The sequence below is a fragment of the Phacochoerus africanus genome, chromosome 3 (assembly GCF_016906955.1).
Source record: "Phacochoerus africanus isolate WHEZ1 chromosome 3, ROS_Pafr_v1, whole genome shotgun sequence".
In the NCBI taxonomy this organism is placed as follows: domain Eukaryota; kingdom Metazoa; phylum Chordata; class Mammalia; order Artiodactyla; family Suidae; genus Phacochoerus; species Phacochoerus africanus.
In genome coordinates this window covers 30862879-30881645 of record NC_062546.1, presented here as the reverse complement: position 1 = coordinate 30881645, position 18767 = coordinate 30862879, and the positions used below count along the sequence as shown (strand labels likewise).

General features: G+C 44.7%; 1 protein-coding gene across 3 annotated transcripts in view; it reads left to right on the top strand.

Annotated features, from left to right (window-relative positions):
* Window positions 1-18767, top strand: part of DNAAF9 (dynein axonemal assembly factor 9) — a 154200-nt gene that overhangs the window by 96551 nt on the left and 38882 nt on the right. For all 3 annotated transcript variants that reach the window (XM_047771506.1, XM_047771505.1, XM_047771507.1), the window contains exons 21-27: window positions 7854-7957; window positions 10544-10690; window positions 11767-11855; window positions 12538-12639; window positions 13131-13248; window positions 15149-15237; window positions 16779-16937. In XM_047771506.1, coding sequence (XP_047627462.1) covers window positions 7854-7957; window positions 10544-10690; window positions 11767-11855; window positions 12538-12639; window positions 13131-13248; window positions 15149-15237; window positions 16779-16937 — 808 coding nt within the window. The remainder of the gene's footprint in view (window positions 1-7853; window positions 7958-10543; window positions 10691-11766; window positions 11856-12537; window positions 12640-13130; window positions 13249-15148; window positions 15238-16778; window positions 16938-18767) is intronic.

The following is an 18767-nucleotide window of genomic DNA, read 5'->3' as shown; positions in this document are numbered from 1 at the left end:
ACTCCACAAATTCCTTAACCTCTACTAAGCAAATTCCCTCTCTGGAGAATTTGTTCTTCTTGAAAATATTCTATCTGGTGGCAAATTCATCTCCATGTGTTCAGATCACTGGTTCTGTTTCTGCTCCTCTGTTGACATAGAAGACAAAGCATAAGGAATTCTGTTTTTTGATTCACAAAATGCTGGGTAGCTTTTGTCAAAGCATTTGTTATCATGCCTGTGCTATGGCCCCTGCATTTCTGCCTCTCCAGAACCTGGTGCAAAAGACCAGGAAGTTAAGGGCATTTGCTGATGATGGGAGTGTGTGACAACACTCCCCACCAAGAGATAAAATTGCATAATGTTTTAAAATCACCTTGTAGACACAACACAGAAGTGGTTGTGCTCTGGCACAGTCGAGCCAATTAAAATATTTAGCAAGGATATTTGCCAAAATTAGTTTGTACCTTGTTAGAAAAATAATCTTATACCGTATTGAGTTAATCCAGCAAGATTCAATGTATCCTCAGGTCTCTATGCAAGAATCAAGGATGTAGTCAGGGATTTCTGAAGTCTTATTGGTCACACACTTTAGAGCTTAGATTTCACACTTTCTTAGTTTCTGAGGAAAATGTCGTGTGCATTGAGAGATGGTTTTTTGTTTTTGTTTGGTTTTGTTTCTTTTTTAGAGCCATACCTGCTGCATATGGAAGTTCCCAGGTTAGGGATTCAGTTGGAGCTGCAGCTAGAGCCTACACCACAGCCACAGCAATGCAGGATCCAAGCCACGTCTACGACCTACACCGTAGCTCACAGCAACACTGGATCCTTAACACACTGAACAAGGCTAGGGATCAAACCCACATCCTCATGGATACTAGTTGGGTTTGTTCCTGCTGAGGCACAATGAGAACTCCAGAAGATGGTCTTTTAAGGCGGGAAAATTCAGTAGGAGCGGAGAATTTAAACAGGACTATCCTCTGGCTGTGTGTTAAGCATTTCTCCACTCTACTGAGGAAAAATAATTCATACAAAATCGTTAGGTCTCTCCTCTGGACCTTGGAAGAGGGCTTAGGCAGGTGAGGGGTCCTGAAGCTTAAACGTCTAGGTATTCTGCCTCTGAGACTGAAATTTATCTGTTCCCATCCTCTGAAGGCATTTAAAAAGCTCATCAGTGTGTGTTATTTTGATTGATCTTCATGTCTTGAGCCCCATAGAAGGTGGAAAACTTGTCTGAGGTTAAAGCGCAAGTTAGCAGTAACATCTGGGAGGTAGTCCAAGTCTTCTGATTTTTAGTCCAAAGATGCCCTAGAAAACTACTACACATAAAAAGGATAGTGCTTTCTTACCTTGCAATGTTTCCAACTCTGGAAGCTTTTCTCTTCCCCAATTAGTGACCTCTGCTATCACAAGCCTTTATGTTATGCAGCTTCCCCTTCATTCATTTCCTTTATGTGCCCTCCTCTTTATCACCCTGCTGACCTTGGTCAGGCAGGCTGCCCAGTACCTAGTCATCAGGAGCCTGCTTTAGAGCTTTACCACATATTCCTATATCCCTAAACAATGTCTTGGTTTTGAATTTAATATAAATAGAATCATTTGTGTTCTTCTGGGACTTGCTTTTTTTGCTCAATATTCTGGTCCTAAGCTTCATCCAGATTCTTGTGTGTAGCCATTATAGTTCATTCCTTTTTGTGGTGCCATAGGATTGCTTTGTATGAAAACGTGCTATTCTCTCCTTTTGACTCTTGATGGACATTTGGATTGTTTATGGTTTTTTGCTGTTGCAGGCAGTACTGTCATGAACATTCTTATAAATGTCTCCTGGTGCACCTGGCACCAGAATGATGCCTTCCACCACACATTTTCCTTGCTATATGTAAACACATAATTGCCATCTATTGTCTCAGTCCTCTGATTTTCCCGTTACATTTCTGGCTGGTTGTACCAGCCGGCAGTGACATCTCTAGTATGTTGGTCTTCCCTGAATGTTTTACCACCGTGATTGCTTTGCTTTTTAACATCCCTAGTTGTAGAACTTTCTATGCTTTGCCCTGAATAAAGTCAGCCCCTCCAGCAAGCCTACCTCTCTCCCTCATACGACTTCTGCCCAGAGCTGGAGAGGAGGTAATGTGAATAGACTCAAGCTAAACATCACAGATTTCCACTGTTCTTACCAAGCTTCAGTATAATTCTTTTTTTTTTTTCTTTTTTGGCCACCCCACGGCATATGGAGTTCCTGGGCCAGGGATCAGGTCTGAGCTGCAGTTGGGACCTACTCCACAGTTTTGGCAATGCCAGATCCTTAACCCACTGTGCCAGGCCAGGAATCAAACCTGTGTCCCAATGCCCCAGAGACACCAATGATCCCATTGCACCACAGGGGGATGTCCCAGCAAAATTCTTTAAATGCTTCTCAATTTTGTTTTTTTCTTTAATTTTTATTTTTTTAATTATAATCAATTGTTATTTCCCCAATACATTTTTTTTCCTACTGTATAGCATGGTGACCCAGTTACACATACATGTATACATTTTTTTCTCACATTATCATGCTCCATCATGAGTGACTAGACATAGTTCCCAGTGCTACACAGCAGGATCTCATTGCTAATCCATTCCAAAGGCAATAGTCTGATCTATTAACCCAAGCTCTCAATCTATCCCACTCCCTCCCCCTCGGCAACCACAAGCCTTTTCTCCAAGTCCATGATTTTCTTTCTGTGGAAAGGTTCATTTGTGCCATATATTACGTTCCAGATATACTGTATGATATTTATCTTTCTCTTTCTGACTTACTTCACTCAGTATGAGAGTCTCTAGTTCCATCCATGTTGCTGCAGATGGCATTATTTCGTTCTTTTTAATGGCTGAGTAGTATTCCATTGTGTATACATACCACATCGTCTTAATCCAATCACCTATTGGTGGACATTTGGGTTGTTTCCATGTCTTGGCTATTGTGAATAGTGCTACAATGAACATGAAAGTAACGAGCGTGCCTCCAGGGGCTACATGTAGGGAACAAGGCAAGGTGCAGGCTGGATCTGGGGCACATGCCTTTCCTTTCTTTTTCAAGGAAAGTTTTGTCAGTGCTTCTAAATTTTGCTTTGCAACTTTGATCCATTTCCAGAGTCCTTAACTAGTTGTCTTTGACAATCCAGTTTTATGGCTGCTTCCTGGAGAGAGAGTTATCCAGACTCCTCTCAGCCGTTTTGGAAGTCCCACCTTTCAGAAATTTTGAAAGGTATTTTCACTTGGTAAAGGATTGTAGGTTGACCATTTATTTCTGTGCATTAAAGGTATTGCTCCTCTCCATTGTTTTCTTCCTCACATTACTTCTGAGCAGAAATCTACTGTCATTCTAATTTTTGTTCTTTTCTATATAAGGTATCTTTTCACTCCAGTTGCTCTTAAGATTTTCTTTGTTTTTATCACAGATATTAAGCAATCTAGTCTTTATGCGACTGGTGTGGTTTTCTTCATGTTGCTTATGCTAGGGATTCATTTAGCTTCTTTTTTTGGCCTTTTGTCTTTTTAGGGCCACACCCGTGGCATATGGAGGTTCCCAGGCTAGGGGTCAAACCGGAGCTGTAGCCACTGGCCAGAGCCTATGCCAGAGCCACAGCAACGCAGGATCTGAGCTGCGTCTGCGACTTAGACCACAGCTCACAGCAACGCCGGACTCTCAACCCACTGAGCGAGACCTGAGATCAAACCTGCAGTCTCATGGTTCCTGGTTGGATTTGTTAACCACTGAGCCACAACAGGAACTCCTCATTTAGCTTCTTGAATCCATTAGTTTATAGCCATTATTTTTAGCCATTATTTCTCTAGTTTTTTCCCCCATCCCCTTCAAGGACTCCAGTTCCATGTATGTGGCTGCCAGAAGTTGTCCCACAACTTCCTAATGCTGTGTATAGTTATTTTTGAGTCTTTTTTTTCTTTGTGTTTTATTTTGCATAGTTTCTACATAGTGCAACAAAAACGACAACAAGAAAAAAGACCATGAAAGAAACTTTATCACTCACAGGTCTTGGAGAAAGTAACCAGCATGCCTCGAGGGGCTACATGTAGGGGTCAAGACAAGGTGCAGGCTAGATCTAGGGCACATGCCTTTATTAGGGTTTATGGATGGAGTGCTTTGGGATTCCCAGGCTAAGGCCAAACTGGCCAATTCAAACCAAAAAAGAGTGGGGTTTTGGTAAGTTCCATGGGGCCTTACATAAGGGCACACAAGGGGAAAGCACACTAGTAGAGTGGTGTTCCTGTATACAGGGAACACCATTGATGACAAGGGCTGCTGGGAAAGTCATATCAGGAACTTACCTTTGCTTGTGACTCTGCAGGTTGTTGTCTAGCACATGTGCTAGTGTTAGTTTAAGGCCCCTGCAGGTCACTTGGCCAAACTGCTGAGGCAGCAGTACCATGGGGTAGCTAAGCTCTCAACGATTGTATAATGTCATTACTTTCAGCCAGTGTGTGCTTTTCTTCTCAGAAATTGCATTTTTCATCTCCAGCAGTTCAATTAAGATAGATTTTACATCTTTCACACCTTTAGGTTAACATGGTTTGGTTTTTCCTTTAGCCTTGAACATACGAGAAACAGCTATTATAATTGCTATATTTCCCTTCTAGTCTTATCGTCTGGGCCTTTCTTTTAAGCTTTGTTAGGCAGGAGAAAGAGCAACATTTAATTTAGGACTAATTTTCCCCCAGTACTGAGGCAAAATCCTCCTGAGAACTCTACCTGCCTTCCCTGTGAAGCAGGAGGTTTTCTACTGTGGCTGTGGGGGAATGGGCAGAATGTCTAGTACAAGGAAGGCATGGATTGATGTTCATTGTTTACATGGGAATATCCAGTTTATCTAGTACCATTTGCTGAAAAGACTCCTTTCTCCTTTTTTTTTTTTTTTTTTTGGTCTTTTTAGGTCCTCACCCAAGGCATATGGAGGTTTCCGGCCTAGGGGTCCATTTGGAGCTGTAGCAGCCAGCCTGTGCCACAACCACAGCAATACCAGATCCGAGCCACATCTGTGACCTATACCACAGCTCACGGCAATGCCAGATCCTTAACCCACTGAGCAAGGCCAGGGAACTGTGTCCTTGTGGATGCTAGTCAGGTTTGTTTCTGCTGAGCCACGGCAGGAACTTCTCCTTTCTCTTTTAAATTGTCTTTGCACCTTGGCTGAGTATTGATTTTGTTCATCTATATACTCTTTCCTACAGGCCTTAGTGAATGGTTGGCACTCAGGCAGCTCCTTTAGTCTCCTTGTGGTGATTTAGATTCCAGAGTACTTTTTTCATCAGGCAGAGATTATTTAGCAATGAGGAGACGGGATGCTGGTTCCATTGACATATAACATAGTGAATGCATCCTGAGAACTCTGGTGACAGAGCTGAGTTTCACCTTCCTCTGGTGGGAAGGCCCCAGCAATGGCCATCTGCTATCTATACTTTCTTGGGTTCCCTTGTGTCCATATGAAACTATTGAGGGACAGAGGGACACTAAAAGAGAAAGTTCTTTGCAGCACTGAACATGAATAGATTACACTGCATGTACCTATAGCATACATATTACCTGTAGCTGTGTGTTAGCTACAGCTTGGTTGACTCCCAGGAAAAGGATGTTGAGAGAAGTAAACAAGTCACAGAAGAACACACATATTAAGATTCCATTTCCCCATCAGTCCTCTAAGAATACTGCCTCTTAGCAGTTGTTGCAAAGATAGGGATTTTTTTTTTCTTTTTTTGCCTTGTAGGGCTGAACCTGCAGCATATGGAGGTACCCAGGCTAGGGGTCCAGTTGGAGCTATAGCCACTGGCCACAGCCACAGCAACTTGGAAGCTGAGCCACGTCTGCGACCTACACCATAGCTCATGGCAACGACAGATCCTTGACCCACTGAGCGAGGCCAGGGATTGAACCCACAACCTCATGGTTCCTAGTCAGATTCGTTTCTGCTGTGCCACGATGGGAGCTCCATGGGAACCTTAATGTGTATGACATGCTTGGTGCTCAGTAAATACTGAGTAAAATCTATTCTATCCCTTCCCCTGAAAAAACAGAGCAAAAGCATGTCTTGTCCCCAGGGATCTGCCCTGGATGTGGATGAGAGGCAAGTCAGAAATTTCTGAGAAATACAAAAAAAAAAGGGGGGGGCGGTGGGGGGGGGGGGACTGAAGGCTTCAAAGGCTCCGTGTCACCAGGAGTTCCCATTGTGGTGCAGCGGAAATGAGTGCAACTAGTATCCATGAGAATGCAGGTTCAATCCCTGGCCTCAGTGGGTTGGGGATCCAGCATTGCTGTGAGCTGTAGTGTAGTCAGAGATGTGACTCAGATCCCACATTTCTGTGGCTGTGGTGCAAGCCGACAGCTGTAACTCCAATTCAGCCCCTAGCCTGGGAACTTCCCTATGCTTGTGGGTGTGGCCCTAAAAAGCAAAAAAAGAAAAAGAAAAAAAAATAGGCTCAGTGTCACCAGAGGGTGAGGTTTTGGGACTACAGATAGTTAAAAGGATGATGGGATGCTGTAGTCAGAGAGTATGTTCTGGAGTTGAAATTTTCAGAAGTTAAGATGTTCTGGTGCTGTTTTACTGCTGTGGAGTTGGGATTGAGAAGCAGCCTTGAACTGGGCTGGCTGGTAAGGTTGGCATTTGTTTCCTCTGACTGGTTGTCTTGTTCTTCCATTGTTATTCAGGTTTTAAACCTTCCTCTTGTACCTGAAAACTGCCTCTACCTCCCCTTCTTCTCCCCACCCACCATTAACACATACATAGAGGCTCACATACTCACCAGGCCCTTCTCTCCCTCCTGAAACCCCACCTCCTCAGGAAGGCTTCAAAACTTCAGCGCCTTTGCTCTTGTCATTATAACCTCCAATGCTTTGGGGCTACCTTTTTGAGGTGTAGTTCAAAGAATCAATCCCTCTTCTTGGTCTCATGTCATCTGCCTTAACAATTAGGTATGGGCAGTGTTCCCCAAGCCTGTGCCTTGAGCTCTAAGAACTATTTCATCCCATCTCTATATGTGAAAGCGTGGAAAGAAAGGCTGTTATAGGAACCAGAAAGACCCAGCTTGGACCAATTCCAGAGCACAACTTGACCTAGCCGTCCTTCTGGGTGCCTTGGGTGCTTCATTTGGGTCTCCAAAACAAGCCCAGGCTCAGCCTTAACCATTGTCAACTTAGTTGTCCATCATTTCTGTGATCTACTCCCTAGGGCCCACATTGAGCTGCTTGGGTGACCTTGGCCACCTGGGAAACAAGCAGCTCTCCTTAATCCTGTCCTCCTCCTAAGGAACCCACACTCTCTGTCCACATCCCAAACCATCTTGCTTTGCGGAACTACAGAACAGCAGCCTCCCATATCTGTAGAATCCACTTATTGCCTAACTCACATACTCCGTTGCTGGCAAAGGAGTCCTTCAGCTGAGACTCTAATGTTCTTTCTTGGGCCTTAAGCGAGAGATGCGGTCTCTTCAGGGCTGAGCCAGCCTTGGCCAAAATAATAGAGAGGCGCACCTATAAACTCAGTAATGGAGCAGACATAACCCAGAGTCTTTTTTAGTGTATTTGCCTGGAAGTCATCCATAAGTGAATGTGAATTTTGCGTCTCCATCAGCTGATAACTTCTTCACTTTTGCTTTTTTTTATTCTTATGCAAAGACTGTATCTGTCTAAGACTCTAGGAGTGTACATTGACTTTCTCAGAACACAGGGCTCAGCTCACAGTTATTATAATTGTGTAACTTAAGCGCTTCAGATGCTCTCTAGTTACCACTCTGGCTTGCCCTGGTACCTGAAAGAAGAAAATGGTGATAACTGGCCTGCAGAATCAGCCCTCCAGTTCTGACCAGCCCTTTATTCCTTCCAGGGAAAGTACATTTCTTCTCCGGTGGCCTTCTGTTTTCTGACCGTCATCATGGAAGTATCATCATTTCCAAGGATCACATGAATTCCATTTTGTTCTATGATGGGGTAGGTGTTTTACAATTCATGGCTTTGATGTTTAGCAAGATACTGACACTTCTGAGGGGAAAATTGAGTAACTCCCTGTTCCCCCCTCCACCACCACAGGATGGGATGTTAGGAACTAGTGCTGCCCTTGAGGCAAGCAGTTAGGGAGGTCATGGGGAGCAAGGTCATCAGCCTTGCTGCTCTGAAAAGCTTAACTTGAAAGGACTTTTTCATCAGGAGGCCCAGCAGCTACGCACACCCAAATAACTTATCCCAAAGAGAACAAGAACGCAGGCTGAAGGTGGCTTCCAATAGCCCGTCACAAATGACCTCCCACCCAGGCACACAAAAGTGCACCCACATAAGCACTGGAAAGAAGCAGCTTCCTGTGACATTGATGAGGTTCCAGTCACTCATAAATGGGGGAAAGAAGTATAAGAAAGCCTGATAGACGTCCCTAGTAGAGAGCTCCCTTATGGCACAGTGGGTTAAGGATCTGGCATTGTCACTGTGACATGGGTTTGCTCTCTGGCCTGGGAACTTCTGCAATGTTGTGAGTGTGGCCAAAAAGAAAGCTTGAGAGGAAGAGAAATGGCTAGTTTTCCCAATGAGGGCTTAGCCCCATTCTCTCACTAGACTTACCCTTCAGATCTGTGAAAATTCCACTCCAGCACCATCCGTCAACTTCACCAGTCTGTGTCAACACTGCCCGTTCCCCTTGTGGGGAAGAGGGTAGCTATGAATTTCCCCTAGCCTGTACCCTCTGGCCAGGGTGTAGCTCTTTACAGTGTGATGCCAGAGCAGGGGGCAGACCCTCTACCTTTCCCAGTCTCAGCCTCAAGACCAGTTTATTTGGGAGCCAAGACAGACCAGGTTTGGTTTGGTCAGATGACTGAAAATGAATTCTGTGAGCAAGTCAGCAGAGTTTTGTGTCTTTCTTCTACATAGAACCTGCTTCCTTAAAGTCTGTTCAAAAATATAGGCAGACCAACCAGATCGATTAGCTGACCCTTTTAGATGAAAACTCTGACATTTGATATCAGGTTAAAGAGTCTTCCAAATCAGGAGAGAAAGGCACTGGGATGCAAAGTTGCCTAATATGGGGGGAAATGGATTTTTACCTCATATAAAAAAAACAAAATAAACTTCTGATAAAATTAAATGTTTTTAAATTTCTTAAGTAGAAAGATGAATATAGTAATAAATTTTTTTCTAAAAATGAGACCTTTAAAGAGTGTGTCTCACCAAGTGGTACACCTGAAACAATTTACATCAACTGTACCTAAAACAGCATGTGAAATCCCATAATACTCTTTATATTGACTACATTTTAAAATAATATTTTGGATATATTGGATTAAATAAAATATAAATACATACATGCATACAATTAACTGTATCTGTTTAAAGTTTTGAAAGATGTGTACACTTATGAAACTACCAACACAGTCAAGATAACATCTATTGTGCACGCTCCATCCTTGGCCCTGGAACTTTTGGGTGAAGCCAAAAAAAAAAAGGAAGGAAGAAAGTCAGTGAAAGAACAAGAAGAAAAGACTAGAAGGATAAGCAATAAAATGTTAGCTGTAGTTGGAGATAGGTGATTAATTTTTTAACCTTTTTTCTCTATTCTATTTTTATATTTTTTTCAAATTTTTATCTAATGAGCATATGACTTTTATAATGAAAATTGAAATGTTAAAAAATGAAAATTCTTTTCCCCTAAGATCAGGACTGAGACAAAGATACTTTTGCCATGGCTATTCAACATAGTATTAGAAGTCCTAGCCAGAGAAATTAGGCAAGAAAAAGATATAAAAGATATTTAAATTGGAAAGAAAAAGGAAAATTATCTCTGTTCACAGATGACATGATTTCATATGTAGGAATTCCTAAAGATTATACACACATACACAGTTAGAATTAATGTTTCCCAGAATTGCAGAGGAGGAAATAAATACATAAAAATCAATTGTATTTCCGGGAGTTCCCATTGTGGCTCATCAGTAATGAACCCAACTAGGATCCATGAGGATGAGGGTTCAATCCCTGGCCTTGCTTAGTAGGTTAAGGATCTGGCATTGCCGTGGTGTGGCTCGGATCTAGTGTTGCTGTGGCTGTGGTGTAGGCTGGCAGCTGTAGCTCTGATTCAGCCCCTAGCCCAGGAACTTCCATATGCCGTAGGTGCAGCTGTAAAAAGAAAAAAAAGGGAGCATGTGAAAAACAGGAGGTTCCTTTGTAGCGCAGGCCACAACTGTAGCACAGGTTCAGTCCCGGGCCCAGGAACTTCCACATGCAGCCAAAAAAAAAAAAAAATGTGGAAAAACATCCCACAGAATGGGAGAAAATATTTGCAAATCACATATCTAGTAAGAGATTAATACCCTAGAAAGAGATGACATTTTCAGTTTCAGAGAAAAGACTCTGTACTTCCTGTATCTCCTAAAACTGGGTATTGGCAGGCACACCTTAATTGAATCCCAGTAAACCACATAATGCGAAAATAATTGCACTGACATTCACCATATGTGTTCTGACAGTAATTGTGAGGGAGGGTTGGTGTCATGCAAATTGCTTTTCTCAGTGATGCTCCCTCTTTCTCTCCAGGATTCCACCAGTATTGTTGCTGCCCTTCTGATAGACTTCAAAAGTTCATTGCTTCCTCATCTCCCAGTTCATTTCCATGGATCAGACAATTTTCTGATGATTGCCCTTTTCCCCAAATCAAAGATATACCGAACATTTTACTCAGAGGTAATATCAATCATTATTCAGCAAAACAATTACTACTCCTTTTCCTAGCAATTTAGTTAGCAAGACAGTGTCTCAGGGCTAACAGTGCGGTGACGAGAGGGAGAGTTGGGAGGGCGGGTGTAGGATGGCTGCTTCTAATCCCTTTGCATCCAGGAATAGTGCTCTTGCCTTTAAAAGGTAAGGACCTGAAGGAACTGAACAAAAGGCTTTTTTTGTTGCTAAGAAAAGTCTTCTTTGACCCCTTCTAAGTCCTAATTAGACTTGTTTCCCTTTTGCTAGTTTATTGAATTGTTTGGCCCTCCCTGGTGGGTTAGAGCTCTCTACCTCCCCCCAAGTGCTCCCTCCCCGTGGCTCACAGGCCCTGCCCTTTCGAGTGGTTCCATCTGGCAGGCTGCACACTACAAGCTTTGAGCGCAGACTTCGTGAGTGAGGGAGCTTACTGAGAATTACACAACCCACTTAGTGACAAGCAGTAGACAAAGTCCTAGAAATAGCCAGTCTCATGACGGATGGAAATGCTTGGAAAGGTGTGATTGCAGCAGCTTGTGAGAGGACAGTCCCTCCCTCAGGACTGACTTGCAGAATACGGGAGAGGAAAGAGCTGGCCTTGGCTGCAGAGGTGGCTTCTGGGCCAGTCTGTGTCTCCGTCTTACTGCCAGCTGCTCCTTCTTTCCTCCTCGTGTTTGTCCTTTCAGTTTAGGAACCCAGAGGTTCTCTTCAGCCGTTGCTCTGCCTCTTAAGCAGGAGTTCCTTGAATTGCTCCTTCTGTCTGGCCCTGGCACTAGGGAAGAGAAGAACATGCCCCTGCTGCCAGAACAATCTCACCCGATACCTTCCTCTGTGCTTCCTGGCCTCTGAAGGAGCAAAATCCCTGGGACAGGAACCCAGAAAGAAATTCTAGTGTTAAAAAATACAGAATTGCTTCTGGCCTCTATTTGTGAAACAAACTTGTTTGTTATGATGGCTTTTCTCTGTACTAACCGTCTAGATTTTCAACAGCCATCAAATCCCCATGTGGGTTCCATATCCTGTTGTTGGGTTTAAAGTGTTCTTTGCTCAAATTCTGTTTTGTTTAGGTCTTCTCCCCCTGGCAACAGCAGGCTAACTCAGGGCTCTCTTTAAAAGTAATCCAGGAAGATGGATTATCTGTGGAACAAAAGAGATTGTAAGTGGGTGCCTTCAGTGTTTATGCTTGCTTCCCTAGGCTGTGTGTGTCTGCTCTCCTTGCAGGATGACTTGTGTTATGTAATACGGAGGTCTTGGCTTCTGAAAGGGCCGACACAGTCATTTCAGTGCTGCCAGCTTGCAGGTTCCCAGTGTTCCAGTGACCCAGGGAACAGAAGTCAAGAGAGATGAAATCCACCAAAAATCAGAAACCTGTATTGTTACCAAAGGTTTCAGGCCAATGTTCCTATGTGGGCAAACCCATCATCCTGCATTAACACTGAATTTCATTTTTTTTTTTTCATTTTGTTTTGGCTTTTGTCTTTTTAGGCATATGGAAGTTCCCAGGCTAGGGGTCGAATCAGAGCTGTAGCTGCCGGCCTATGCCACAGCCACAGCAACGTGGGATCCGAGCCACATCTGTGACCTATGCCAAGGCTCACAGCAATGCTAGATCCTTAACCCTCTTAGTGAGGCCAGGGGTCGAACCTGCAACCTCATAGTTCCTAGTCGGGTTTATTAACCACTGAGCTACGACGGGAACTCCCTGAATTTTGTTCTAAGTCAGTGAGATGCTTGTTTTGAGGTATTGACTCTGTTTTAGAACCTTGGCTTGAAAATATCAGAACTAGTTCTGTGAAGTATGTGATGGAGTTCTAATCTATGAGCCTTTGATATTCCAGACACTCTAATGCACAGAAGCTATTCAGTGTCCTGAGCCATTCTGCTGGGGAGAAACAGAGTCCTCTAAGGCTGCATTCAGCTAGACTTCCAGATCTGGACGGGTGAGCTCTGTTTTTCTGTTTATGAACATTTAATATTCTGGCTTTTGAAATGTCAGAAAACTCAGAGTTGGTGCTTTCTAACCTCCATTTTCTTTCTTTATAGCGTCTTAAGGGTCATTGTAAAAGATAGTTGTGACACACTGTGTACAATTTTATTCTTTGGAGAGATCCACTAAGTTTTGTTTTTCAGCAATTAAATAAGGGAGTTCCTGCTGTGGCGCAATGGGATTGGTGGCATTTTGGGAATACTGGGACGCAGGTTTGATCCTTGGCCCAGCACAGTTGGTTAAAGATCTGGCATTGCCAAAGCTGCAGCTTAGGTTGCAGTTGCAGCTGCACCTCGAATCTATCTGATCACTGACCCAGGAGTTCCATATGCCTCCAGGAGGCCAGAAAAGAAAAAAAATTTAAAAAAAAGTTTCTCATGTGAATGGGCACATTCAGGCAAGGCTGGTGCTGGTAACATAATATCATTGTCTTTGTTTTTCTAGGTTTCTTCAACATTTTGCTGTCAGCAGCATTAGTCAGGAACCCGTGATGAGGGCCCATCTTCCTGTCGTGCTACAGCAAGCTGAAATCAACCCTACTCACAGAATAGAAAAAGACAAGGTACAGCAGCTCACCAAATAAGCTGGGAACTCAGAGGAACCTAATCCTGATAGCCTGCCCTTAATCTTCCGTGTCAGATAACAAAAGGGGCTCGGGCGGAGACTCTCCTCCTCCCTGGAAACTGATGTAATGGTACCACATGAAACCCCATCTGTACAGTGACTGTACAGACATCCATGTGAACCCCAGCCAAGCCCTATGCCAGTGATGAAACCCTGGCTTGTTGCTGTGCCCTCCCCTTGCTTCTCCAGGTCTTTCAATCTCTTGCTTGGTGTTCTCATGCCATCAGCTTTCTGGTTGCAACAAGGACTTATCTGGCATTGGGTCACATGTTGAGCTTAGTAAGGGGAAGGGCCTTATTAGTCACACCTTGCTAGCATCACCAGGATAAGGTGATATTTTAAAAACACCATCTTCCTAAGGGTGGATTTTAACCTGCTCCTGCTTTACACTCCCCTCCTCTTGACTCCTTCCACCATTTCTTTGAAACCGTATGTCATAATATGCTCAGAGAGGGCTTTTGTTTCTGTGCAAATCTGGACGACCCTCAGCTGCAAAAAGAAATAGAAGCATTAAGCAGTTAGAAGCCTCATTTTTCCCTTAGGCAAGAGTTTTAAAATGAAAACATTGGGAGTTCCCATCGTGGCTCATTGGTTAACGAATCCGACTAGGAACCATGAGGTTGTGGGTTCAATCCCTGGCCTCGCCCAGTGGGTTACAGATCCGGCGTTGCTGTGGTTGTGGTGTAGGCTGGTGGCTACAGCTGCGATTAGACCCCTAGCCTGGGAACTTCCATGTGCCAAGGGAGCGACCCTAGAAAAAAGCAAAATGTTATATTTCATATATTTTAAGTATTTTTAATTTATGTATTTTATATACCAAGGTGCTCTAGGACTGGCCTTAAAGTAGGAAGGTATCTGGCTGTGAGCATGTGTGCTGGGATTTGAGAGGGTGAGGCCTTGGTGCTGAGGAAAGGGAACCGAGATGGGGAAATCTGGATGGGGTGAGGATAAACAGAAAGTCAGTTACATGGAGTGCTGCCCGTGGGGGCAGAAAGGCCCAGACTAAGGGTCTGGTCAGAGGGGAGGAGGAAGAACTGTTTCCCACAAAAGAAGAGGGATCCACAGCCATCTCAGTGCTTATGTGAACAGCTCAAGTGATGAATGCCACCATGCTGAGCTTTAGTCCAAGGTATCTGTGGCCTGGCCTGTCCAGTGAGTCTTGCATATTGCCAAATAAAGTATAAGCCCTTGCCATGCTCTATCACTGATGTCATTTTCCTTCAGCAGGTGCATGGTTCCTTTCCTCCTCTGCTTGACCCCTTCTTTGTCAGTGAATTTCTTGAGTTGCTTTGGAATGTCTACATGCAAAGATCCCTGTTTTCATGGGGTCATGTGCCAAGGTTGGGCAGGTTCAGCCTGGTGCCTCTTCTCCCATCAAGATTCAGAAGTTTCCCTAACTCAGGCCACGTGGCTTGGAAGGCACAGGCAGCCAGACAGAAACATCCAGTGCCACTCCCCTCCTTCACTGAGTTTACCACACTAGTTTAGCCTGTGGCATTTTTGTCCCAGTATTTTTCATTATATCTTAACAGTTCTAGTCACGACCTGCTCCATGGAAATTACCATAGTAACACTACATTTTATATGGTATTTGCTATGTGCCAGACATTGTTCTAAGCATTTTGTTTACATATTAACTCAGTTAATTATCACACCCACCGTGCAAGGTAGGTTCTGTTGTGAGCCCAAGGTCACATAGATAGTGAGTGCCTGTACTGAGGTTTAAACCCACAGAACCTGGCTCAAAAAGTCAGTTCTCTTAACCTTTTACACAGCGCTTAACCTTTTACACAGCTCCCAGTTGAATCACAAACCCACATGACTTTTCTTTCATGTAGGTAATTATCAGCATTGTAACTGGCCTCCCAGGCTGTCATGCTAGCGAGCTCTGTGCTTTTCTGGTCACTCTGCATAAGGAATATGGCAGGTTAGTATGGCTGCTGCCTTTGCTTTGGGGAAAGGGATTCTATGCCTGGGTCTGCCTAGATACTGGGAAACCTTCAGCATGCACTGACCTTCGGTATAACTGGTATTGGCACAGTGGTCATCCATCCATCTATTCATTTAACACATTTATACCAACTACGTCCCATATGCCAGGCACTTTCCTAAGTGTAGGGGACAAACAAGCAAAACAGACTAGAAAATCTCTGCCCTTATAGAGCTTATATTCTAGTTTGGGAAGATAAACAGTTAACCAGATAAGGAAGATAGTATGTTAGCTAGTGCGAAGTGCTATGGAGTTCCCGTCGTGGCTCAGTGGAAAAGAACCTGACTAGTATTTATGTGGATGCAGGTTCAATCCCTTGCCTCACTCAGTGAGTTAAGGATCTGGCGTTGCTGTGAGCTGTGATACAGGTTACAGATGCAGCTCGGATCTTCTGTGACTGTGGTGTAGGCCAGCAGCTGCAGCTCCAGTTTGACCCCTAGCCTGGGAACCTCCATATGCCACTGGTGTGGCCCTAAAAAAAAAAAAAAAAAAAAAAAGTGCTGTGGAGAAAATAAAGCCTAGAAGGCTATAGGGAGTTCTGGACTGGGAGAGGGATTCCAGTTTTAAATTGGGTACTCAGGGAAGCCTTCACTGACAAGGTGGCAAAGGCCTGGGGAAATGAGGGAATAAACCCTTGGATAGCTGATCAAGAGCCCATAGCAGTAAGACCAGCATGGGCAAAGGCCTAGGCATGAGCCTGGTCAGCAGGGTGATTCAGGACCAGGGTGGTTAGAACTTGAGACCTGGTGGATGTGATCCTTCCATGACCACAAAGGGTGTGTGTGAGTACAGGTGCAACTGGGACATGCCGGCTTAGGTGACATTGGGGAAATCATTCATCTATCACTTCTATTTGGCTGGCGGATTGCTAAACAACCCTTGCTGACTAGACCAGCCATTTACCATCTCGTCAGCCTCCCTCAAAGTGAGGCAGTCCTGCAGGAGGCCATATAGCAGAATCGAGAAGAGTGCATAAAAGTTTGGGAGTTCAGAGTGGGAGATGTGGGCAGTGAGAGAGAGACGAGGGAATGTTCAACCTGCTCTGAAATTACTCAGTAGCCAGCCTTCCTCATTTCCTTTGCCTTTGTTCTATGAACCGTCTGAATTCTTCACCCTACCCATTATTTATTCTTAGCAAGGATTTTACTGAGAACAGACTGAAGCCACTTTATTGAATGGTCCTTCAGGAAGTGACTACCCATTGAGGAGTCTTTCTCAGCTCTGAAATCTGTTGGTCATGTGTTTACCAGACCTTTTTCCCTGGCAAGGCATTTCCTGTCAGAAGCTCCAATGGGAGTGGTTTCAAGACTAGCCCGTACCCTCACCCCATTTCTGTGGTGCCAAGATCGCTTTCTCCTGTGCGGCTCCACTGGGCAGAGTGTGAGAGGGCTGGTCATATTTGAATCCACTGGCTAAGCCTGTGGGCCAGGTCTCCAGGTAGGTGGCCCTCACGCTGAGATTACACTTGCCATTTCTAGGTGGATGGTATACCGTCAAGTCATGGACAGCTCCGAATGTTTTCATGCTGCCCACTTCCAGAGATACCTTTCCAGTGCCCTGGAGGCCCAGCAGAACCGCTCTGCCCGCCAGTCAGCCTACATTCGCAAGAAGACCAGACTGTTGGTGGTATTACAAGGGTGAGCACTGGGAGTCTTCTGGGGATAGTGGGGTAGGGTGGTGACCTTGCCATTATCATAATTTCACGTGTGGCTAACCTGGGGCACAGAACAGACTCCACGCACACATGAGAAGTGTCTACGTTACACAGACAGCAAGGACTCCTGTTGCCATCCTGTAGCCCAGAGTGGCTGGTGTAGATTGCACACAAATTTTAAGTTTGGCTTCAACATCATAGTAACCCCAAAAGGTGGGGAATTAGGGAGGATCTTTTCTGGGCAAGATTCTTTGATAATTCTTCTAACAGTGGTGGTCCCTAACCCTCTTCCCTTTGCCACCAAGGCAAGGGATCTCATCCTTTTCAGTCCTCCCTCCTGTGGAGTTGCAGAGACAGCCCCCACGTTCTAATCTTGAGCCTCACCATCCACGAGCTGGCTAGTCCAGAAGGGTTTCCTTGGACCCTAAGTAAGGAGCATGAATAGTTCAGTTGGACAAGGAGGATAGGTTTGACAGAGTGTACCACTGCTCAGGGGACCCTGCTTACAGTGATCCTTGGACCTGTTCTGAGACCTTCTGGAGGGGAAGCAAGCACATCACCCCCTGGGCCCAGAGGAGAATGTGCCAGATTAGGAACTCATGGGTTATGCTCGTCACTGGTGTCATTAGAGTTGGTAATAAAAAAGCTTTTGGTGGTTCTCATAAAGTGCTTTTGTGCTGTGCTATGTTTTTTATGCCCATAATAACTGATATTTGCAATTAGCAAGTTGTTTCCAGTAAAGACTGTGCCCAGATCAAAAGCCCCATTTGGTCTCCTGGGTGTGATGGTAAGACTTGGAGGAAAGCCAGGCTGATTGATGGTCCTACAGGAGGCAAGCAGGAGTGTGTGCCCTGCCAGGCCATCATTCCTCTTCTTCAAATCTTCTTCTCAGTCCTGCTCTAGGCTTCCCTTCAGTTGGCACTTCTGTCCTACTTTTGGCCTGAAGTTGTGGAATCCACAGAGCAAGAAGACTTGAAACACTTGTTTTCCATCATTTCCAGTGGTCAACAGACTAGGCTGGCCTAGCTTCATCACCTCCTGCCACCCCTCCAGAGTTGAGAGTCATTGGGAATGTGGACCTGGAGCCAAATTTGGTAGCTTGACATTTGTGCAGCTGAGGTTATTTCCATCTTCCGTCACTTTAGAGAACATCGTTGATGCCTTGTCTCTGGCCGTACAAGTCTGCAGAAGTGTCAGCTGCCCTGGCTGCTCTGGACTACAGTGACAATGTATGGTTAGCCTGCTTGTACTCTCAGCCCAGCTCTTTCCCCTTCACAGCACAAGAACCAGGAAGCTCAGATGGGTTTCCTGCTGTGGTGCTCACTATGACACTGTTCTGGCAGGCTGGGCCGTTCTCTTGAGGCTCAGCAGGGAATACACAGCAGCCTCTTTGTAGCATGTCCTTCTTGGAGCTGGGCCTTTGAACCCCGTATTGAGGTTGTTGGTGAAGGGACACCCTAGAGGCTTCTCAAGTTGAGGATTTTATTCCTTGAAGGTGGTGTTTATTTTGATTTATAGCATTCTGTGCTATAGGGTGGAGTTTTCTTTTGCCTCTCGAGTGGCCCGGTCCTGCTCAACTTACTAGAGCAGGTGGCTGTGGAGTTGAGCTTTGACATCAAGTGGAGCTCTTAGTTGCTTTTTTAAAAATTGAATTAATATATTTTGAACACATGATAAAATTTTAGAAGTGGAGGACAGATTAGTGGTTGTCAGGAGTTAGAGATGGAAGTGGGGGCCAGGAAGGATGTGAGTGTGGTTTTAAAATGGGGCAACACGAGGGAGCCTTGTGGTGTTGGAACTATTCAGTACCTTT